This window comes from Narcine bancroftii, chromosome 3 (genome assembly GCF_036971445.1).
Source record: "Narcine bancroftii isolate sNarBan1 chromosome 3, sNarBan1.hap1, whole genome shotgun sequence".
Lineage (NCBI taxonomy): Eukaryota > Metazoa > Chordata > Chondrichthyes > Torpediniformes > Narcinidae > Narcine > Narcine bancroftii.
In genome coordinates, this window is record NC_091471.1 from 15,882,888 (window position 1) to 15,907,903 (window position 25,016).

At 41.3% G+C, this 25,016-nt stretch overlaps 1 protein-coding gene across 1 annotated transcript in view; it reads left to right on the plus strand.

Moving 5' to 3' along the window:
* Nucleotides 1–25,016, plus strand: part of atrn (attractin) — a 520,815-nt gene that overhangs the window by 468,620 nt on the left and 27,179 nt on the right. Inside the window, exon 27 of the mRNA XM_069923525.1 lies at nucleotides 11,377–11,484. Coding sequence (XP_069779626.1) covers nucleotides 11,377–11,484 — 108 coding nt within the window. The remainder of the gene's footprint in view (nucleotides 1–11,376; nucleotides 11,485–25,016) is intronic.

Sequence of the window (25,016 nt, forward strand, 5' to 3'; positions counted from 1 at the left end):
TTTGGGGTCCTCTGGGCTCATAACATTAACCTAAACTTACCTCCCTTAACTTTGCATGGGGTGGGAAGAGTCCATGCAGTGGCCCATGGCGTCACATCCACCCAGCGGTGCTAAGGGCCTGTTGAACCTGCCTCAGTCTCCATGCTGATGGAAGCTGTTCCCTTGCGCTGCTTTCCTTCCTGCTGCCTGTCAGGGAGGCATCCAAAGTGCATGCCTCTGAGCTCGCTTTCGGCATTGGCATCTGGTCTTGGACCATTCGCCCTGGTTTCCTTCAGGATCTCTCAGGTGTCTGCAAGGTTGCAGCGCTGTCTGAGGTGTAGGCTTCATGGAGCACGTCTGAGGGTTTCTATGGCTCCCATTTGTGTTTTGTGGTAGACTATGATAAACAGTCCCAGAAGCAAGACTTTTTACTTACTCTACACTGAAACTCAAGTTCAGTTCATTATCAGCAAAAACCAGAGGACATATGTACAAAGTTAAGGGAGGGACATATAGTGTAGACATCAGGGATAATTTTTTTGCACAACGAATTGTGGAATGCCTTGCCGGGGATGGTGGTGGAGGCTGAAACATTGAGACATTTATGAGACTCTTAGACAGACACATGGATGAAAGAAAAATGGAGAGTTATTGGGTTGGGAGGGTTTAGTACTTTTTTTAATGTAAAGAATATATAGGTCGGCATAACATCGACGGCCAAAGGGCCTGTACTGAGCTGTATTGTTCTATATTCTATGGCCTCTGGTATTTGCTATTCCTACTATTTGCTTTTACAGGGCCCTAATCTGGAGTAGTGGTTGGATTTGATATTTGCTACATGTGGAAAAGTTTGAGGCAGTCATATGACTGTTGAATTCACTGGAGTAAATATCCTTAGTATCTGACACTTTAAACCTACTCTGCATTATTTTCCATGTCATTCTCTATCACCACCAAATAAATTTATTAGACTCTGTCACTTCTCAGCACTGAGCATCACTGAAATATTTCTATTCTTTGAAGTCATTTAGCTAATCCTGTATTTGACCACCACCTCTGCGGGTCCTTACTTTTTATGGCACCTTTTTAACTGCTTTTTGAAAATCCAGACATACCACAATCCATCATTTTCCAACCTTTTGGCACAATATTTTGTGACTTAATTCCTACGGTTGTGAAATGGACAGTAGAAAGGCGAGTATTTTTTTTATATACTCACCTTTCTATTGACCGTTTCACAAATCTCTAGTGCCAGTTAATGTTATCATGGGTAGGTCTGCAATTGCTCTCCTTTCAATTTCTAATATCGGCAGAATCAATGTAGCTTCGTCCTTCAATTGAAAGGACATAATGGCAGAAAACAAGGAAGCACGAAATATTGGCAGAACTCCGGCAGCATCCGTGGAAGAAAATGGAGAGTTATTGTTTCGGGACGTAACCCTTCATCAGGAGAGACAAGCGTGAGACTGCAAAACTTAAGTAACACACAAAGTGTTGGAGGATCTCAGCAGCTCAGGCAATGGACAGTCATCATTTTGGGCCATAACCCTTCATTAGAAATTATTATTCGCATTTTATTAGACCTGTAAATCATTGTATTTTTACATGTGACACGACCAAAGTCTGTTGTGCCAGCGGCCTTCCTCAATCTGCAGTAAAATGAGTGTACCACACTTTGTGGTGATATACGTTAAAGAGATATTTGGCAAGACCACCAGGTAAAATTGTGTTCTTTCAAGAAGTGAGTCTGTGAAGCATCAATATTGTACTGCTATTTAAACTTCATCTCATATTTCCAATGTTTGCAATTTTTTTTAAATTTCTCAAGCATTTTTCTCTTCCGTTCAACCAACCATAAACATTTAAGTACTTCCCTGCTCGTTAACTGATACTCCACAAACACCCAAATTCAGGAGAAAATTCAAGAGGCTGCTGATGTCAGAATGTATCTCGGCTCAAACAAGCAAGGTGTTGCTTGTCAGGGAGGCATCCAAAGTGCATGCACTTTGAAATCTCTCCAATAAAAGCTGAGAGCTTGGTGACGGTTACATGGCTGAAAATACTGTCCTTGAAATAAGCCTCTGCAATATTAAAATGAGCACAGAATCCTTTTTTTTTCCCCACAGCGCTCGACATCATCCGTGCTTATCAACTGAGGACTGTTGTCGTTCATGGACTTTGCTATAACAGGACCATTGTTCCTTCTGCATGGAAATTACTGCACAGGGTGTTTTCAGCTGCTCTCGTATATCTCTCTTGTCCTTTCTTTCAGTCATTCATCCAAGCTATTTAAAGTTTTCATCTCTCTCTCTCTCTCTCTCTCTCTCTCCCTAGTAGTTCTAAAGCCTCATATCAGTTTTTAAAAAAATATATTCTTCTGCCCTAAATGTGACAAAATGTAATCTATATTTATGTCCTCTTTTTATGGACAGCTCAATCATTGTTTCTATCTACTCTATCTCATCCTTTCGCAATTTAACTAACTGTCATTATCATCTTTTAATCTTCTCTGTTGTTGCGAAAGCAACTCAGAACAGTAACTACATTTCAAAATCATGCATTTTATATGGAGAGCTATGGGACATTTGAGAGATGTGATAAGGTGGCATATAAATGGCAGATTTTTTTTACCTCCATATTATCTTCTTTCTGCAGTTGCACAGCATCACAACACTAAGCCTTCAACTGCCACAGGCTGAAGTTGGAATCTGTTTCTTCAAGCATGAAACTTTCTCTTATAATCTTCCAAATAATTTAAAAAAAAACACTTTCTTTGTCAACCGTTTGCATATTTCTGCCTCCAACAGAAATTACTCAGGAAACTCTGCAGCCAAACTGAAAGTGGAGTACAGCACAAAAGTCTGCAGGCGCCGTGATTGAAGCAAAAACACAATGCTGGAGGTCACTTTATATAGCAAAGATAAAGATACATAACCAATGTTTTGGACTTGAGCCGTTCATCAAGGTTTGGACAAAAGAGGCAGGCGCTTGAACAAGGGGCAGGGGGATGAGCACTGGACCACAGGCAGGTGGATAAGGGAGGGAGGGCACACTGCCAAACAAGGGGAATGGGGATGGCTCCGTGGATGGAGAGGGAAGAGGCTGAAGAGCTGGAGAAAAGAAGACAGAGGGATGGAGATGAAAGAGGAAAAGGGAGTAGGTGAGCAGAAACCGGAGACGTCAACATTAATGCCATATGGCTGGAGAATCCCAAGATGGAAAATAAGGTGTTTTTATACACAGAAGTCTGCAGACACTGTGATTTAAGTATTTTTTTTTTTACACAGAGCAACATTACGAACAAATCTAATTTTTTCTATCAGCACTCACCAGCTGCAGGCATTAATATCGACTTCTCCGGTTTCTGCTAGCCTACTCTTGGTTTTTCCTCTCTCTTCTCCAATCTTCTGTCTGCTTTTCATCTCCTTCCCTCTCCAGTCACAGAGCCATCCTCCTTCCTCTTGTTTGCTGGTGTACCTTCCCTCTCTTATATGCTTATTACCTCCTGCCTGTGGGACTGTGTTCTTCTCCCTGTCTGTCCCCCCCCCACCATTTTGTTTGGTTGCCTGCCTACATTTTGTCCATACCTTGATGAAGGGCTCAAGCCTGAAGCATTGGTTATGTATATTTATCTTTGTTATATTTAGTACTCTTTTGACCTGCTGAGTTTCTCCAGAATTGTGTTTTTATTAAAATTGAAAGTGGAGTTCATTTTGATTTCGTAAAGGTGCCAACCTTTGCACGGTGAACAGCCAAGTGAATGGTTTTCAGGACCTGAGTTAATGTTCCTACATAGTTCAATCTTGAGGTCTCAGATTGTGAAAAATCCAACTCTTTATTTTTGCTAGTATGGTAAGTCATCTGAATTGATTGGTAATCCTTCCAGGTTGAGTTTGCAGGTAACAGTAAAGGTATCAGCAAATAATCATTTTCATTTATATTTTGAGACGATACTAAGTATAGTCTATCACACTCAAGAAAAGTTTTGGTCCCTTTGCAATTTTGGTTTTGCCTGGGAAGGTCTGTACTTCCCAAAGGTAACCCCGCCCTAAAAATCTGTGCCCTGTGACTTAAATAAATGTTGGCAAAGGCTTCTTGGGTTCCAGCCAGCAATGAAAACTAAATGCAGCCTCCAGGCAATAGATCAGGTACGTTTCTTGAGGGAAGAGTGCCTGATCATTTCCCAAGATCTGTTAGCAACAGGGAAGTTTGACTCGTCTCCTTGCCCAAATCTAATACATTGATTCAGAGTGAAAACTGGGGACTTTGTGTAATTAATTAATTAACTGCAATTTAACTAATCTTCAGATATCAATTTTATTACCGTTTCAGTCCAATTGATTTTGATTCCAAGTCATTCAAAACAAATATTTTTTTGCCCTCTGATAATTTCAGCCTTGCATTTTCAGTTCCTACAATCAGCGTCTGTTCGTTCCTGTTCACAATTGGAACATTAGCCATAAAGCTGGAGAGAAATGCAGCACCTACTCAGGCCTTCGGGTCCATGACAGCTATAACCACCCTTTTACACCAATTCTGGACTAATCCCATATCTTACATTTTCCACACCTTCTCATAAAACTCCCCCAGTTTCTGAAAACATCCATGTAATTCATTGTGGCCATTTCTGCTACTAACTCGTATATGCACCCAGATGAAGTTCATGCAGTCAAGGAGAGCGTGCAGACTCCACAAAAACAGCACCCGAGGTCAATATTGATCCAAGGACTCTGACATTGGTTTGACTATAGCTGCGCCACTGTGCTGCCCAGGCAATGTTACTATGGATTTTCAGAAAGCAAAACAAAAATAAATTGCAAGTTGAGGAATCTACCTGGAAAGCAAGAGTTAATTTCTCAGTTACTAATATTCAGCCTAAATTGTTGAATCTTTCGATTGTTCCACAGATGCTGCCAAATTATCTTGAGTATTGATAGCATTTTGGCTTTATAACTCTCCTATTGCTGCTTTGTGATGTTGCGATAAATGGCAACCCATCCTTAGAAATTCATGGTTATTAATGTGACACAGCGAGTCTGTAGAGTGAGCATTCTGAATGGATAATGACGCAACATTTAGGGAGAACATCCATTATTTTTGGAACATCTCGTGTTCTACAGGAATTCCGTACTTCATTGTGTTTTGATGCCTAGAACAGTGTAATTAGAGCCATTGCTTCTATGATCGTCATTATTGGGAGATTTAATAAAACTTTAATGACAAAAGCTGCAAAATCAAATATCAAAATAGATTTGTCAAAGTGATGACATAGAGCATTATCAAGAGAGAATTACGTGTTTCAGAGCATTTTCTAAAGCCATTGATTAACTTCTCTCTCTGTCACTCAGTATATAAATGCACGTTAATGACTTGGTTAGAATATCTTGCTACTTATTGGCATCAGTAGAGACCCAGCATATTGTAACTACTAAAAACTGGAATTTGAATCATGGTTCCAATTTTCTTAGTTGGATCTCTGAAGATCTTTGATACTGAAAATTGAAAGTAATCTAAATTGAAGAGATAGTAGAATTTGGATGGAGTGAGAAAGGTTGGAATTTAAGTTCTGTGTGCAATCAGGGAAGCTAATAGAATGCAATACTAGGTAAATTATGCTTTAGCTATGGAGAACATTTGTGAAACAACACCTGTGTACAGTATTGACCTCCTTATTTCAAGAAGGAACACAAGAAATAGATGACTCAGCCATCTGGTCCATTGAGCTTATTGTGCCATTTAATAAGAATATGGGTGATCTGACCATGGAGTCAGCTTCACCAATATAATTTTTCACATAACACTTAATTCCCTTACTATGCAAAAATTTATGTAACCATACCTGAAATATATTTCATGAGGCAGCCTCCACTGCTTCCTTGGGTAGAGAATTCCACTATTTGAGAAAAGCTGTCCTTCCTCAAACCCAAATCTACCCCAAATCTTTAAACCAAATCCCCTAGTTCTAGTCACCAACACATCCACATCCAGGAAAGTGATATTTTGGAAGAAGCTCAGCAGAAGATGTACTTAGCTTATTGGGATGAGTGGGTTGTCTTTTGAAGCCAGGCTGGACCTCATAGAACCCAGACTTGGGAATACGGAATTGAAGTTACAATCAACTACAATCTTACTGAATGACAGACATTCTGAGAGGCCTGTTCATAAGAACATAAGTTGATTGTAGACTTCAGGAGAACAAAGTACTACTCCCAGCTATATATGAATGGCTCCGACTTAGAGTGGGGATACGAAGTTCCTTGCTGTCAATTTAAAGGATAACCCATCCTGAACCCGAAACATCTCCTCATTAGGAAGGCAATGTCTACACTTCCTAAACTGGTTGAGGAAGGCAAACTACTGGCCACCATCCTAACAACATTCTACAGGAACACAATGCCAGGTTGGGAAACAGCTTCTTCCCACAGGCAGTGAGACCATTGAACAATCCTAGAAACCTGTCAATTATTTTTACATTTAGTTATTTTGGATCGCTACGTGTATGCAGTATAGTACGTCGTTTGTGTGTAGGGTGCACTGTGTGTCTGTATGTGTGCACTAGCGTCTGGAGGTGCATTGTTTGGTCGGGTTGTGTATGTATATGTACAATCAGATGACAATAAACGAACAAGAAAATAGAAGCAGGAGGTGGGCTCTAATTTTTGTAGTCACGATTTTGAAATGTGTTCACATCATGACCATGTGACCGTTATTATCTTTCAGCCTAGTTATTTCTCTTTTCCCCTCTACATGTAGTTCTTCCATTGTCCATTCTCTACCCCTTATGTCAACTATTCAAAAGAAAATTATGATCTAGATTAGAATTGAAACATTATTCTTTATACTTACATAGCCCAAAGATTTATTACTTAAATTTTTACATGACATGGCTTAATTTGTTCTTCTTCCTAACCACCAATCATTGGATTTGGCCCATGATGGCACAGTTAGCAGACGGGTTAGCGCATCTGGCGCTGTATATAATGAGTTTGTACACTCTCCCCATGTCTGCGTGGATCTCCTCCCAATCTTGAAAAGTGTTTGGGGATAGTAGGTTAATTAGTGTATTTGGGGAGCACGGCTTCATGGCCTGTAAGGGCCTGTTACTGTGCTGTATGTCTAAGTTTTAAATATTTTAACGATTAGTGATGCATCTGAGCTATTGGTATAGGAGGACACAGGACAAGATAGAGCCCAGTTTTCTTTGATTGAAATAATTGTGCTGTTAAATAGAAAAGCACTTTCAATAAACCAAAGTCTTTTTAATCAAGTTGGTATTATGATCAATGTTTTCCACAACTATGTTGCATGGGTTTTGAAAATATGGGGCAAAATTATTGCAATGATTTTATTCAGAACATCTTGTTTTGATTCAGTGGCTCAGAGTTTAATCTTCTTCTGTCCTCATCAAACATTGGAGACTTCATGAATCTTGGCAAATACCAACCCTTTCCTATTATCTGCTTGAACTGAATGCATTTACACAATTTTTAAGGTAATTTTAAGCAATTTATGTTGATGGGCAATCTTGACTTTCATAACATGAGAGGACCTTGTGAAATTATTGTCATGTTTTCTCTGTCTGTCTGCCTGTCACTCAATCTCTCTTTTTGCCTAACCTTTTCTCCTCTCTTCCTTCTCTCCCATTCCCACACTGCCTCCCCACTCCCTACTTTCTCCGCCTCCCTTCCTCCCTATTTCTATCTCTCCTTGCCCACTTCCTACTCCTCCTTTCCCCCTTCCTTTTTGCTTCAGATTGTTTTTGATTTATCTGAGATATTGCTCACTGTTGGATATGAATTCCATATGGTCCGAATAACATTTTCCAGCTGAAGTTGGATCATTTTGCCAGTCCCTTTTTAATGTGGACTTTTTTTTAAATTTGGGAAACTTGACTTTTGATTCACTTCACCTCATCAGGTGCAAAAATGCCATCTGGTTGTCAGCATTAAAACCTATCAAGTTTTATGAAGTGTTGAAAACAATGGACTTTGCTTAATTAGAATAAGTTATTTTCTTTTCCAGCTCTTAATTACTCCCACCAAGATGGTGACTGCATCAGTTCTCAGCAATAATATAGGTCCCAGTGAATGTCTACATTTTTAACCCAAGTGCATCAAATAATCTGGAAATAACATTTGGAAAGAACATTCATAACTTACCAAGCAAATGCATCTCAGTCTCTTAAAATCCAAACAATCTTATGTTGGTTTGTGCAAACATGGAAGAAAATACAAAGTATGTCATGCCAAATAAATGTTTTCACTGTTTCATTTTGATGATATGGTATTAGGAAAACTTGAAAAGAAAAGTAAATTGAAAGGGAGATGTGGAAAAGATTTACTTTACAAATCCAAGTAACAGGATTTCTTGTCATCACTGATAGATTATTTATTCATATAAGCAGGATTCACTAATGCTGCCTGCTCAGTTGACCCTCTGACAGATGCTCTGGAAGGGTCTGAGGCATTTCTGCTTCTTTCACTCAATTCTTATGGATTGTCTTGTGACGAGAGAGGTAAACCTTGTTTTAGGAGACCAAGTCATTTTGTCTTTGATTCCAGGTGATGCAAAATTTGGCCTTTGTTTATTTATTAACTAATTCTTACCACCCATTGCAATTGTTTTTGGTCAGTATGTAGATGGATTTGATTTGATGCCATGTGATTTCATGTGGACTGGAGTCAGCACAAGATTCCAAGGGCTATATCCCCCTCTTGTGCTTCCATCTCTGGTGAGTCATGTGCTGCTGTTGGAACAGGAAGGACACTCTCAGGGATTGTGATGGAAAAGCCTCTGGAGTACTCCGTAATATACAGAGGATTGGAAGAGATAGAATAAATAAATCACTTTGCTCCTCATGCCTTCTCCATTATTCAATACAATCATAATTTATCTTTTGCTCAGTGCTATTTCCCTGCAATATCGTTGATATCCAGAAGTCTTAACATCTCCATCTGAGCATTCAAAACTTCCTTGGGTTGAGATTATCAAACATTTGAATCAATAAATTTCTTCTCATCTCAGTCCTGAATGGCTGTGCCCTAGATTTGAGATGATGATCCTTGGCTGGGGATGCTTCAGCCAGAGGATTTGTTATCTCTACAACTATACGTCAATGCCTATAAGAATTTTGTACATTTGAATGAGATCACCTTTCATTTTGTCAAAATAAGAGTATGGGCCAGGATTGCTAAATCATTCCTCGGATGTACACTACCCTGGGCATTGATATGATGAATCTATACTGCATTCCACTATTGTATGCCCTTCTTTAGGTAGTGAGACTAGACTGATATACAGTATCCCAGATGTTGCCTTACCAAAATCATATATAACTGAAGGAAGACATCGCGACTAAATTTAAATTTATTTTTAATATCATCCTATAACAACAACATATTAATGCTTGAGTATCAGGCATTTGTTTGACTCAATGTATCAACTAAAACACTATTCTCCAGACATGTCCAAGGAATATTTTGTGAGATCAGATGGGTTGAAGTGACTTTGTTGTGTCTGAATTCGGTGCCTGACTTGATGATGAGTTTTATACTTTCATGTTGCTGTTAGAATACATCTGGGTGTCTTTCTTGGCTAATAGTCTGCTACATTATTGGAGCAACAGGGAGGCCAAATAAAGAATGGCAGAATTTCTCCCGTAAATCATCCTTACTAGGAGTTGTATATTACAAAATTCCAGATTATTGATGATGTTTATGGTTGCCTTGATCAGATGGAAATTTGCATCTAGGCTTCTGAATTGGTATTCTGGAATTTTAACCACAATGCTTGGGAAATCAAGTGGTTGCTATAATGGCCCACTAGATCCAAATTAAATTCACTATAAAGGTGGGTAATATCATTTCAAACAGACATAATCTTTTGATAAACTCTTAATTATTGCCCATAGACTCATATGATGTAAAAACTAGTTTGTGACAGTCATAATCATTCAAGAAATAGTGAGCAGGTCCTTCCCGGGTTATGATAGCTCGACAACCCATACATACGAAGGAGGGTCAGGGAGACTGGTGGGATGGATTTGCACGCTGCTGATACATCTTCTATCTTCTGCTGGAATGGGGACAGGCCATTTCGGCATGCGTCCTCTTCCCACCCCTGAGCTCCAACAAACGGGTGGCTGTGTCGAGCAGAGTTAGGAGTGTCGGGAGGGCTTGTTTGCTCATTCACTGATGGCCATTCTTTCCTGCATCTGCTCAATCTCCCATCACAGCAGTTTCTGCAATCTTCTCACACATGATGCTTTTGTTTATTTCCGATTTACAAACAGTTCTTAGGAACAAAGCACTGTTGTAAATTGGGGACTTCTTATCGTCCCAGTGCAATTCTGTTCCCCTTATTTCCATTTTGTGACATTTTTATTCACTCTCTTCCCTTCAAACTCCACTTAGTGAGCAGTTTTCGGCTCCTTATCTAAGGAAGCATGGGGTGGCCTTGGAAAGGGTCCAGAGGAGAGTCACAGGAAATATCCCTGGAATGAGAAGGGAAATGTTTGATTCTAAACTCAGTGGAGTTTTAGAATGAGGGTGGGGGGGGGTGCATCTCATAGAGATCTATTGACTACTGTTTCCTATGATGGGGAGGGGGGGGGAATGCAAAAACCTCTAAAGAACAGAAATTAGGTATCTCTTTACTCAGAGGGTGGTGAATCTATGGAATTTGTCTGTGGTGGCCGTCATTGGGTACATTTAAAGACAGAGGATTAGGAAGGGAATGGAAGGTTACGGGGTGAAGACAGAAGAATGGGTTGAGAAGGATAGCAAATCAGCCATGATGAATTCTATCGGCCAAACGGCCCAATTCCACTCCTGTGTCTTATGGTTTTCTATTATTTGTTCCTCAGTTCTTCATCCTGCTTTAATAAATGTCCTTTTTTCCTTTGGAACCAATTGTCATGTTTCCCTTGCTATTGTTAACTTGCAATTTCAACAGCCTCATGTGTGAAAACCTCCATACCTGAAGGATTTGAGGGCAAGTCGCGTGCAAAGCCAGGCATCTTGTTCTACCTTGTTATATCTGGCCTGGTCTATTTGTTTCAAAGGCAGTTTTTCAATATGCAATGCAGCCTTTGGCTTTTCTCTCTCGAAGTGTGAAGTGTATTGGAAACAAACTAGTTCAATGTACCCGACAAGCCGCACACCTCTTTATCTATTCTCCCTTCTGTAAAGAAATCACAGCCCCTTCAAAGGGATTCAGATTTGATTCATGGAACAGAATCCGAGTGATCTTTCATGCCTGCTGTGCTAAACAAACTGTGCTGCCATTGGAAAGCCAGAGTAATGACTGTTGGAGAAGCTCAGGGCATTGTTCGGAATGATACTACTCACTTTTTTATTCACCTTTACTGATCCTTCTCCACTCACTTGTGTCTCCTAGCAACTTCTTCGAGAGATGCAGCAGATGGCGAGCCGCCCTTTCGCCACTATCAATGTTGCCTTGGAGACCGAAGAGGAGCCACCTGATCTCATTGGAGGAAGCATCAAGGTAACCGGTTTCCCTATTATTTTAAAGAAACGGGATTATTCATAAACGATGGTATTTCCTCGCCTGACTGTTTATTTCAATGCATTGTTCTATTTACCATATCCATCGCTAAGCAGTCTTAAGAAATATAGCTAACCATTGGTCTGAATGTCTCCATCTCCCTGTCTTGGGTAGAGTAAATGATGGGACTGTAAAACGTCCATGTTATTCCGAAGCGCAGCGAAGATGGTGAGCACGGAATTGTTCCCTGATGCGTGAGCCCTGCGTTATTTGAAATGTGCTAACTCCTTTCGTGCAGCGTCACACCGTTGTATGAATTAAGTATCGCAAGGTGATATCGGATCATGAAAACTCCGATCCACATCATCCCATCTTCCTCCTTTATGATTCGATTTCTTCAAGGCCAAAAAAGGATGGAGAGGTTTTGGGTTCCACTGTATCGCAGAATTCCCCCTTAGTTCTTATTCCTGAGGAAGTTGGGTAAAGTGGCCTTGAATTATCTGGGGATTGGAGGCTGAGTCTGTGCTGATTTTGGTGGCTGTGACCTGTGAATAAACACATTTTACAGCGATGTGACCTCCACCATGAGAAAAAACTGACTGGATATGGTTAGAAAATGTCAAAAATTCAGAAACAATAAAGGTCTGCAGTGTTAAATCCAAAGTACCAGTAATTCCGAGAATAGAATCACAGAGTACTGCAGCAGGGAAACGGGCCCTTTGGCCCAACATTCAAATACCCAACACTCTCCGTGCAAAGAAAGTATTCCTCAGCTCCCTTTTTTATATTTCCCCTTTCACCTCTAGTTTTAGATTATCTCACCCCTGAGGAAAGGCCTGTGACTATTTACTGGATCTATGCCCTCAGTATTTTATAATGCTCAGTAAGGTCCTCCCTTCGCCTCTCCTCCCCAAGGAGAAAATTCCCAATCTATCCAGTCTCTCCTTATAATTCAAGTCTACCAATCTTAGTAGTATTCTCATGAATCTTTTTTGCTCCCTTTCCAGCTTAATGATATTCTTCCTAGAGCTGGGTGACCAAAACTGTACATAATACTCAATGTCGTCTCACCAATACGTACATTTAACCTGCAACACCTGGGTAGCCCTCCTGGGACCCAGGTGCGATTAGTGGGGCAAAGGTGCGTCTAGCACCTTTTAAGCTGCGGAGGGGGGGGATCGACCCATTAAATTGCCAACCCAGCGATTTAAGGGGGATCCTGCCCCTGCGATGATTCGGTAAGTGGCACGGCACGCACTCATGGGAACTATTGGTATGTCTCCCATTTCCCCTCCCCCTCCCACCGGCCATCAGTCGCCCCTCGACCCCTCCTCTCCCCCCGTGGTAGCCGACCCCTCTCCTCACCCCCACCCCCCAACCCCGCAACAGCCGACGCCTCTCATCTCCCCTGCCCTCCTCCCCCCACTCACCGTGGCAGCTGACCCCTTCCCTTACTTCCCCCAATTGTGGACCCCCCCCCCCTCCACACGGGCAGTGACCCATCTCTCCCCCTGATTATGGCAGATACTTCATCTGGGGTTTCCCTGTGATGCCAGCGCGCAAGCACTGATGTCACAAGAGTAACTGGGTCAGCCATTTTAGTTTTAAAGCCGCCAGTGGATGAGATCTAAGTAAGTTTAACTGGGTTCCCTGACTACCTCCGAGGTAGGGCAATGACCTGGTTGATTTTGGAGCCCGCTGACTGGGTCAGATCCTTTCAAGCTGCCTTGTGAGTGGGGTGCTAACCCCATTTTACAAGGCAGCTTGAAAGCACCTAATGTCTTACACGGTTGTAACTTGACCTCCCTGCTGCAGACTGATGTAGACAAGTGTGCTAAATGCCATCTTCACAAAATTGTCTATGTGTCACCATTGGCATGCAACTGCAGATCAATACCCCAAGTCTTTTTGTTTCATAATGCATAGAACATAGAACTCTACAGCACAGTACAGGTCCTTCAGTCCTCGATGTTTTCCTGACCCTATATTTCTTGAAAGAAAGTACTAAACCTTCCCTAAATCCCCCCCCCCCCGTCCTATTTGCCTTGTACATCATATTCAGCTAGTTTAACTACCAACGTACAATCTCTCGCACTTGTCCCAGTTAAATTTCAGTTTTTCTATTAATGTTAAAAAATCTTGATAAGTTTCTTTACATATGATTATTTCAGTTTTCAGAGCATTCTGTTGGATAAAATTTTCCACAAGTAATAAATCTGGTGCATGAAACAAAGCACACACCATTCTGCACATGGTTATTATTCCATCTCTTTTCATTTCCAGCGAATGGCAAGCCACTCATCAGAAAGATAGCTCTGAATATCAATTAAATTGAATTGCTTATTATCACCCATGCCAAGGTAAAGGGAAAAAGTTGACCTATCTGGATATCACAGGTAGTGCAAAGTAAAACAGAAGTGCAGAATATAGTCTTACAGAGAATGTTCAGATAGAACAGCGAAAGGACTCAGTTTTACTAATGAAAGGTCCATTCAATAGATAACAGCAGAAAGAAACTGTCCATGAATCTGGGGAAGGATGCGTTTTCAAACATATTCTGCTCTGTGAGAGTGTGGCTAAGATCTTGTAATACGTGGGCTACTTTCCTAAGTAGTTGGGGAAAGGGGGGTTAGTTTGCACGTTGTCTGTAATTGCATTCAGAACTCTGCAAATTCTCGCAGTTGTGGGCAGAAGGGTTCCCCCTACGAAGCTGCAATGTACCTCCTATGAAAGACCCTCAATAGAAATTCGTAAGAGACAATGGTGAATTTCATTCAGGTTCTAAGGAAGGAGAGGTGTTGATGTACTGTTTTCTTAAAGGTTTATTTCTGCTTGATAAGGTGGAAAGAGCTAAAGCTAAATGGCATTAGCCATTTACAAAGAAATACATGGCTAAAAAAATTCTACCTTGAGAATACTGTTGAACCTTTTCAGTCAGATCTGCATCACTGAGAAGTAGGAACATGTGGTTGAATGAGTATAAAATTGTTTTTAGGTGTTGTAGAGCTCGTCGAAAGAATCAAAGACTTGATGATCCAAACCAAGGCTTTTATTAGCAAAAGACAGGAGCTCTTCACAGGTGGCCGACCAGTCCGGAATGATCCGACCTGGCTAGGGACACAACCCTTTAAGGCCCAGACAGTAGGCGTGGCTAAGCTCTCAGCCAATCGCTGTAAGCACAGTCTAGATACTGTAACTATATACACTATATACATTGGTGATAGATCTGGACTATCACAGGTGTAAACTCAAATAACCAGTGAACACTTGTTTTTTGTATTTCAAGTATAAAGTGCATTTATTAAAGAATATACATAAAATAAAATAAGAAAAGTGCATGACTTTGCACTCATAGTGTTGTTCAATCTTTGCAGAGTGTTATCTGTTCTATACATTTATCATATTAGCATACACTGTGTACAGAGCACCATTGCTCCTCATGTGGTGCTCAGGGACAATACAAAGTTCAGATGTTTGTGAGATTTGTACACCAGGCTGAGCCCTGCAATGTCTGGAGGCAGAAGGACCTTGGACTGCAGGAAGCCTTTGTATTGGCTACTCTGAACTTGAGTGTGTCTCAGAATCTACTCTTGCCACATGGAATCTCATTTTATTGGAAGGCTAACATTTTTGGGGTAGATTTTTGCATCATGCACTGAGTTGATGATCGTCCAGCATGGCTTAAATTTTTTGCCTCATTCTGTGCAATTGGGAACATCCGGTAGATCTGTTGTGCAGTTGCTCAGGATGAACGTCGATAAGGAAACATCACCATGGAGAAGGGCTCAGGACTGAAACACTGGTTTTTATCTTTTCCTCAAACGAATGCTGTGGGACTTGCTGAGATCCTCCAGCATTTTTGTGTGTTTTACTACAATCACACTTTCTTGTTTCACTTGAATTGTGAAAAATTGATGTTCCTGGATGATTAGACCACAAGACAAAGGAGCAGAAATAGGCTATTCAGTCATTGAGTCTGCCCCATCATTTAATCATGAGTTGATCCATTTTCCCAGTCTGCCCCACACTGCCCATAAGTTTTGATGCCCTGGCTAATCAAGAACCTATCAAAATACACCCAATGATTTGGCTTCCACAACCGCCTGTGGCAACAAATTCCACAGATTTACCACTCTTTGGCTGAAAAAATTTCTCTGCATCTCTGGTCTAAATGGACGCCCTTCATTCCTGAAGTTGTGCCCTCTTGTCCTAGATGGTCCCACCATGGGAAACAACTATCTCTGCCCATGCCTTTCAATATTTCAAATGTTTCAATGAGATTCCCCACTCATTCTCTTAAATTCCAAAGAGTATATGCCAAGAACTGACATACGATATGATATGACTCCTCATTTGATAACTGTTTCATGCCTGGAGTCATCCTTGTCAATGCCCTCTGAACCCTCTCCAATGAGAGCACATCATTTCGTAAATGAAGAGCCCAAACTACACATGATACTCTAAGTGAAGGATCCTTAGTGCCTTATAAAGACTTAACATCACATCCCTGCTCTTATATTCTATTCCTATTGAAATGAATACCAGCATTGTATTTGCCTTCTTCACCACTGACTCAACATTAAAGCTTATCTTCAGGCTGTCCTGTATGAGGACTCCCAGGTCCCTTTGCAATTCCCGGTTTCCTCAACATTACTTACTTGTCCACCGACCTTTGTATCATCTGGCCAGAAAGCTGTTCATTCAGTAATCCAAATTATTAATATATCACATTAAAAAGTACCAGCCTCACCACCTACCCCAAATGGTAAATTGTAGCCAACCAGATCCCTGTATTCTGACTCACTGCTCTTGTCAATCACCCAATGCTCTACCCACATGAGTATGTTTCCTATTTCTGCTGCCTCCCTCCATTCTTGAAGAGTGGGGTGCCATTTGTGATTTTCCAGTCCTCCAGGACCATACAAGAATGCATTGATTCCTGGAAGATCATTACCAATGCCTCCACAATCTTGACCACTATTTCTTTCAGAACCCGAGGGTGTAATCCATCTGGCCGGGAGACATCCACCCTTGGACCATGTAGTTTTCTGAGTACCTTCTCCCTTGAAATAGTAGCTGCACTCACTCCCCTTCCCTGATACTTTTCGACATCTAGCACACTGCTAATGTCTTCCACAGTGAAGACTAAGGCAAAATACTCATTCATCTCCATGTCTCACATTATTGTTTCTCCAGTATCATTTTTTAATTATCCTAAATCTACTTTATTCTTTGTAGAAGAAGCTTTTTGTACCCTCTTTGATATTATTTGCTGGCTTACTTTCATACTTCAGTTTTCCCTCCTTATGAGTTTTTTTAGTTACCTTCTGCAAGTTTTTATAAACTTCCCTATCCATTATTATCCCACTATTTTCTTCTTCCTTTAGCTTTTACATTGGCTTTAACTTCCCTTGTCAGCCACAGTTGTGACATTTTTTTTCCATTTGAATATTTCCTCTCTTTTGCTAATTATCCTACATCTTCCTAATTTATTGCAGAAACTCCATTCATTGCTGCTCTATTGCCTTCTCTGTTAGTGCCCTTTCAGTTTGCTTTGGCCAGCTCCTCTCTCATACCACTGTAATTCTCTTTACTCCACTGAAATACCTACACATCTGACTTTAGTTTCTCCTTGTTAAATCTCAAATTGAACTCAATCATATTGTGATCACTGCACCTAATTGTTCCTTCAAGTTCCCTCATCACCTCTGATAAATTACACAGCACCCAATTCAATCCTGCCAATGAACAAGCTGCTCTAAAAATCCATCTTGTAGGCTTTCTACCACTCTCTCTTGAGATCCAGTCTCAACCAGTTTTCCCACTCTACTTACATGTTGAAACCCCCATGACTAGCCATGCCCCACACTTCCCCTTTGAACTATCCCACATATCCCCCATTCTCCCACCACCACTCCCCAACCTTGAATCCATTTCCTCTTGTCTGTGATAGTTTTTAACCTGGGAGAAAGAATCTGATGTTCCTCCTTATTACTGCCTCTCATAACTTTAATCAGGCCACCCCTCAGTTTCCGATGATCCAAGAGAAAACAATCCAGGTTTGTCCAACCTCTTCCCATAGCTCATCCCCTCTAATCCAGGCAACATCCTGGAAAATCTATTCTGTATCCTTTCCTAAACCTCCACAACCTTCTGATAATGAGGTGAGCATAATTGCACACCACAATAACAGCGTGCATTAAATTGCCACAATATGCCAAGACAGAAGAAGAGATAAATATAAAAGGATAGATCGATAAATGTTCACAGTTACAGTTAGTGCAAGAAAAAATGGTGACTTTTCAATGGTGCATTTAGATTTGATGCTGATCCTGGATTAGATTAGGTTTAGTTTGGTACAGGGAGTTTCGAGAACCTGATAGTTGTTGGGTAAAAATTGTTCTTGAACCAAGAGGTGCTGGACTTCAGATTTCTGTACCTTCTGCCTGAAGGTTGCAGTGAGAAGAGGTTGCGACCATGGTAATGGGGGTCCTTTATGATGTTGACTGGGCAGTGCCCATGATGGATTTAGCAAAGTTTGCTACTTTGTGGCACCATCTCGTTCCCCAGCACTTGAATTACCAAACCAGGTTGTAATTTAACCATTTGGTATATATTTTACACAGTGTGCCTGTAGAAGTTTGATAGAGTACTTGACCATGTGTCAGATCTCCTCCGACCTCTAAAAAAAATAGAGGCATTGGTGTACCTCCTTCACAGTTGCTTCAATGTGCTAACTTCATGAGAGATCCGACATTACATGGAGGAACAATCCCTCTCCACCACTGCTCTGGCAATGGACCCTCAACCACCTCTTCATAAAATTAGCAATCAGCTCCTTTGTCTTGCTGATGTTGAGAGCAAGATTGTTGCTCTGGCATCACACAATCACTTTCTCAATCTCGATCCTATGGTTTACTTTTATTCAACCAACTGTGTTGTCAGTGAATTTGGAGGAGAGGCAGGTTGGGGGCTCCATCAACCACAGAGGGGAGTCCATGTCTTCTGAAGAAGGGTTACTTTTCAGATGGCTTGGAGTGGAAAGCCTCACCCTGAGAACTGATGCATCAGAGACGGAGGCGGAGAGAAAGGAACTGCATCGGATTCATTCTCTCTTCGTTAGACCAAAGTTGTAACTGATGTTTCCTTTCATCCATTTATTTGGCTCTTCAAATGTAAATTCCAAGTCCTGTCCAATTTCAAAAGAGATTATTTTGGGCACATCATCTTTAACATTTTATATCATTCATCAAAATGCTGCCATTTATAGGGGTCTTAAACTAAATCAGTTTGCTGCCATTGATAGGAATCGTAAACTAAAGGCTGGGCCATGCTTCTCTTCACCCACAGAACTGTTTGAAGATTGCCTTATTTATGTTGTTCAAGAGATTAAGAGGAAATAAAGCCAATGCTTGCCATTATTTAAGAAAATTTATAGTTTTATTGTTGAAATTGTTCATATACAAGACATCTGTTGGGAAATTCAAGTTGTCTCTGTGAGATGAATGATGTGATTGTCTGCAACTTGAGGTGATTCCTGAAGCTTAAACCTCGTGTCTGTGCTTCAGGTGTTCGCCTTGCAGCTTTGTCTCTTAGACCTGGTGCAGCAAACATCTGAATCTGAAAGTAGGTCTTGCGTCAATAAATATTCTGAGGAAATATTTAGATTGCTCGAATTTGAGCCAATCTGTCTTGCTTTTGCATCAAGCATTCGTGTAACATTAGAGAAACAAACGTTCAAACAAAGTTGCCTGAGGCATTGAAATTTCACTTTTAATTTTTTGTGTGTTGAAGAAAGATTTGAAAATCATTTAATACTGTATTTATTTATCTGTGGTAGCTGTACATGGCTTTGTAAGGCATTGCTATTCATAGGTTTTCCACTTTATTCCTTTACTGGATGTGGGATGTTACAGGCAAAGCCAGTAGTTTTGAGTAATAAGTTATCAAGAAACAAAATAAAACTAAATATCGAAAACAACATTTAAAACATATACAGGGGATAAAGCAGAAATTGGAGAGATTGTGATCTTGCATCAGAATATTTCTTAATTTTGTAAACTAAGCATGTGATCAGTTTCAGGGAAGAAGGGGGAATGAAGAGAACTGAAGGGGGATATGTGTGATAGGATAAGGATGAAGACGGAATGAATTATGCAAGGTCCAGTGCTGGTTGCTGAGAGAAAGTGGTGACTGTTAGTCAAAGACGGATCTATTTGGAAGAGGTGTTGAGAGAGATGGATGAGGACAGAGAGAGAAAAAATATGCTGGAACTGTGAAATGATGAACATTGCTGGAAGTAGGAGGCATACATTAGATTTAGGAAGAAAAAAACAGAAATTGTTCCTGAGAATTGTATCATAGCAAGGGGAAAAAAATTAAGAAAGGACTTATGAGAGTTTGAAAGGACATGAGAAGGCCTTGGTCAGTAGGATTAAGGAAAACCCTAAGTTGTTCCATGCTTGCGTGAAGAACAGAAGGATGACGAGAGTGAAGGCAGGGTCGTTTAAGGATAATAAAGGCATATGTGCCTGTAGGTGGAGGACCTTGAGGAGGGCTTAAATGAATACTTTGCTTCAGTATTCACCAGCGAAAAGGAGAGAACCAAAGAACACCACAGCACAGAAACAGTCTCCTTAGGTCCTCCTAGTCAGTGCCAAATCATTTTCTTTGCCTAGCCCACTGACCTGCACACAGTCAATAGCCCTCCATACCGCTCCCATCTATGTTCCTGTCCAAATCCTTCTTAACTGTTAAAATTGATCCCGTATTTACCACTTCAGCTGGCAGCTCGTTTCACATTCCAAGCACTCTCTGTGTGAAGATGTTCCCCCTCATGTTCCACCTAAACTTTTCCCCTTTCACCCTTAAGCTATGACCTTTGGTTTGTATCTCACCTACCCTCAGTGGAAAAAGCCAATCTATTTTACTCTGTCTATCCCCCTCATAATTTTAAATACCTCTATCAAATCTCCCCTCATTCTTCTATGCTCAAGGAAATAAAGTCCTAACCTGTTTAACTTTTCCCTGTATCTCAGTTCCTGAAATCTGGACAGCATCCTAGTAATTCTTCTCTCCACTCTTTCAATCTTATTGATAGCTTTCCTGTGGTTAGGTGACCAAAACTGGCCACAGTACTCCATATATGGCCTCACCAATGTCTTAAGCAATTTTACCATGCCATCCCAACTCCTATACTCAATACTTACAAAGGCCAATATGCCAAAAGCTCTCTTTACAACTCTATCCTGTGAAGCTACTTTCAGGAAATCATGTATCTGTATACCCAGAACCCTCTGTTCTTCTGAACTCTTCAGTTTCCTACCATTTACTGTGTATGTCTTTTCTTGGTTTGACCTTCAAAATGCAACACCTCACATTTGTCTGCATTAAATCCATCTGCCATTTTTCCACCTAGTCCAGATCCTTCTGCAAGCTTTGAAAACCTTCACTTTCCACAATGCTTCCAATCTTTGTATCATCTGCAAACTTGCTGATCCAATTTACCACATAACCATCCAGATTATTGATATAGATGACAAACAATAATGGTACGAGCACTGATCCCTGGGACACACCAGTAGAAACAGGCCTCCAGTCTGAAAAACAATCATCAACCCCTACCCTCTGGCTTCTCCCGTCCAGCCATTGTCGAATCCAGTTCACTACTTCTTCTGGCTTCTCTCATCCAGCTATTGTCAGATCCAGTTCACTACTTCACCATGAATACCTAACGTCTGAACCTTCCTATGTGGGACCTTGCTAAAGTCCATGAAGACAACATCCACAGCTTTTCCTTCATCAACTTTCCTTGTAAGCTCAGAAAACTCTATAAGATTGGTTAAATACAACCTACCATACACAGAGCCATGTTGACAATCCCTAATCAGTTTCTGGCTATCCAAATTATTGTATATCCGATCTCTTAGAACACTATCCAGTAATTTACCTACTACTGACGTCAGGCTTAACAGCCTATAATTTCCAGGGTTAATTTTGGAGCCTTTTTTTTAACAATGGCACCATTCCTCTGGCACCACACCCGTGGCTAAGGGCATTTTAAATATTTCTGCCAGAGCCCCTGTAATTTCTGCATTAAACCTCTCTCAAGGTCCGAGGGTATATCTTGTCAGGCCCTGGGGATTTTTCCACCTTTATTTGCTTTAAGACAGCAAGCACTTTCTCCTCTTTAATGTGTACAAGTTCCATGACCTCACTGCTTGTTTTCTTTACTTCCCATGACTCTGTGCCCATTTTCTGAGTGAATATTTGGATCTCCCCCATCTATTTTGGCTCCATACAAAGCTGACCACTCTGAACTTCAAACAAACCAGTTTTTTCCCTTACTAGTAAAAACACAATGCTGGGGAAATTCAGCAGGTCAAATAGTGTCTTTTATCTTTGGCTTGGCTTCGCGGACGAAGATTTATGGAGGAGTAATGTCCACGTAAGCTGCAGGCTCGTTTGTGGCTGACAAGTCCGATGCGGGACAGGCAGACACGGTTGCAAGGGAAAATTGGTTGGTTGGGGTTGGGTGTTGGGTTTTTCCTCCTTTGTCTTTTGTCAGTGAGGTGGGCTCTGTGGTCTTCTTCAAAGGAGGTTGCTGCCCGCCGAACTGTGAGGCGCCAAGATGCACGGTTTGAGGTGATATCAGCCCACTGGCAGGCACCAAGAGATTTCTTTAGGCAGTCCTTGTACCTCTTCTTTGGCACCTCTGGCTCGGTGGCCAGTGGAGAGCTCGCCATGTAACACGATCTTGGGAAGGCGTTGGTCCTCCATTCTGGAGACGTGACCTATCCAGCGCAGTTTGATCTTCAGCAGTGTGGATTCGATGCTGTCGGCCTCTGCCATCTCGAGTACTTCGATGTTGGAGATGAAGTCGCTCCAATGAATGTTGAGGATGGAGCGGAGACAATGCTGGTGGAAGCGTTCTAGGAGCCGTAGGTGATGCCGGTAGAGTAAAGCAGAGCTAAAAGTATAGAACTGATCTTTTGGACAAGTCCTTTATCAAGATATGTAAAAATGTCAGCAGGCGTCTGAATGAAAGCGGTGGGGGGAGACGTGATTACAAAGGCAGGAGGTAATAAGTGGAGAAGGGAGGGAGGGGACAGCAGCAAGCAAGGGAGGGATGGCTGGATGAATAGAGAGGGAAGAGGGGTGAGGGGAAGAGGAAAGTAGTATAGCTGGAATTGGAAAAGTCAGTGTTAATGCCATCTATCTGGAGAGCGCCCAGATGGAAAATCAGATGTTGTTCCTCCAACTTATAGGTGGTCTTGGTGGGATAATAAGTACATAAAGCCATAGACAGACGTGTGTGTATGGGAGTGTGACACAGAACTGAAATGGTTGACTACTGGGTGGTCTCTGTCACTGGTGCGCACGGAGTGAAGGTGTTCAGTGAAGTGATCTTGGTGGGATAATGCATAATGCCAAGGATAGGCAGAAGGTGCTTCGCTGAGCTGAGGTCAATGACTAGGAAAATTTTGCAGGGATCTGTTCTGGGATCTTTACCCTTTGTAAATTTTATAAATGACCTGGTTGAAGATGTAGAGGAATAGGTCAGTAAGTTTGAAAATGAGATGACATCTGAGATAGGTAAATTAATGAAAAGTGTTCTTAGAGATAGGTATATATAAGTGTCTGGAGAGACAAGGTATGATCAGGATGTAATGTTCTATAAAAGTGAGTATTGGAAATACCTAGCAGGCCAGAAGGCATCTGTGTAGAGAGAAAGGAACAAGTTAATGTCACAGATTGATTGTGAAGGTTGATTATCCCAAGTTTTTAAGTTGAATACTGAAGTCTGAGTAAAGTGTCAGGTTGGAAGATCAGATGCTCTCCCTTGGAGTCATTTTGGGCTCTGTTGGAACGGTGTAAAGACCAAAGAAGATGAATTCAGAGTGGCAGTGAGACAGGGAGTTAAAATTACAGTAACAGTACTTGTAATTCAGAGGCATCTTTGCAGACTGAACAGAGATGTTCCACAAAGTGGTCATCCAATTTGTGTTAGTCTTCTCCAGTATAAAGAAAACCACATTATGAAAACTGAATGTAATATACTAAATCACATCGGAACACAGGAAGTAGGAACGCAGGTCACGTCTCCAGAATGGAGGACCATCACCTTCCCAAGATCGTGTTATATGGCGAGCTCTCCACTGGCCACCGTGACAGGTGCACCAAAGAAGAGGTACAAGGACTGCTTAAAGAAATCTCTTGGTGCCTGCCCCATTGACCACCCCCAGTGGGCTGATCTCGCCTCAAACCGTGCATCTTGGCGCCTCATAGTTCGGCGGGCAGCAACCTCCTTTGAAGAAGACCACAGAGCCCACCTCACTGACAAAAGACAAAGGAGGAAAAACCCAACAACCAACCAATTTTCCCTTGCAACCGCTGCAACCGCATCTGCCTGTCCCGCATCGGACTTGTCAGCCACAAACGAGCCTGCAGCTGACGTGGACATTTACCCCTCCATAAATCTTCGTCCGCGAAGCCAAGCCAAAGAGAAGATAGGAACATAGGAAGTAGGAACAGGAGCAGGTCAAAAATGGCCCATCGAGCCTGCTCCACCATTCAATACGATCATGGCTGATCTCATTTATGACCTAACTCCACCTACCTGCCTTCTCCCCATATCCCCTAATTCCTCTATCATGTAAAAATTGGAGGAAGTGTAAATGAATAACTCCTACATTGACCTTGAACTAAAAGCAGCAAAGTCCGGGGTTGCACTTGATACACGGAACGCTGGAGAAACTCAGCAGGTCACGCCGCATCCATAGGAAGGGTCACTAATTACCCTTTACTTCCTATATGCTGTGTGGCCAGCTGAGCTTCTCCAGCATGTTTGTGCATTCCACGTGGACCTATTTCGTTGCCTCTTACATTTTTTAAGTGAAGCCCAACATAAGCTTGAGGAACCGCATTTTATCTTCTGACTCAGTGTTGAATTCAGCCTTTCTGATTTGTGTTGGATGTGGTCAGTCTGATGAAAGGTCACTGGTGTGAAATTATGTTTCTATTCCACAAATACTGCCTGCTGAGTATTTCTGCACTTTTATTTTTGCATGTGACAAATTGTGTTCATTTTTGGAAATGCTTAAAAAAAAATGTAAGCTTAACCATACTCCTGTGTGTGATGCGCAGGCACTAAAGCTGTGTGGTGAAGTATTTGATGAGTAATATCTCCAAGTCCTCTACATTCTTAGCAGCTTTCAGTGGAATAGAGTTCAAAACGTAGTTTATGAATAGATCCAGGATTTTAAAAAAAAATCACAGTGCAAGATTACTGAAGTAAAATAGAACCATTTAACTCTGCGGAATTGCCTATGCAAGAGACTGCAGTCTAGATTTTGTTCTGGATTTTAAATTTCACGGCACAATAAAAAACATCTGGCACTTGTGAGTTCTAGATGTTTTTATTCTTAGCTTCTAAGTAGATATATAGTCTGCTTTATTACAAGTTTACACTCAGAAGTACATTTCTATTTCTTGGGTGTTAGCTTGCATGCTTTATCATGTCATGAAAAGCT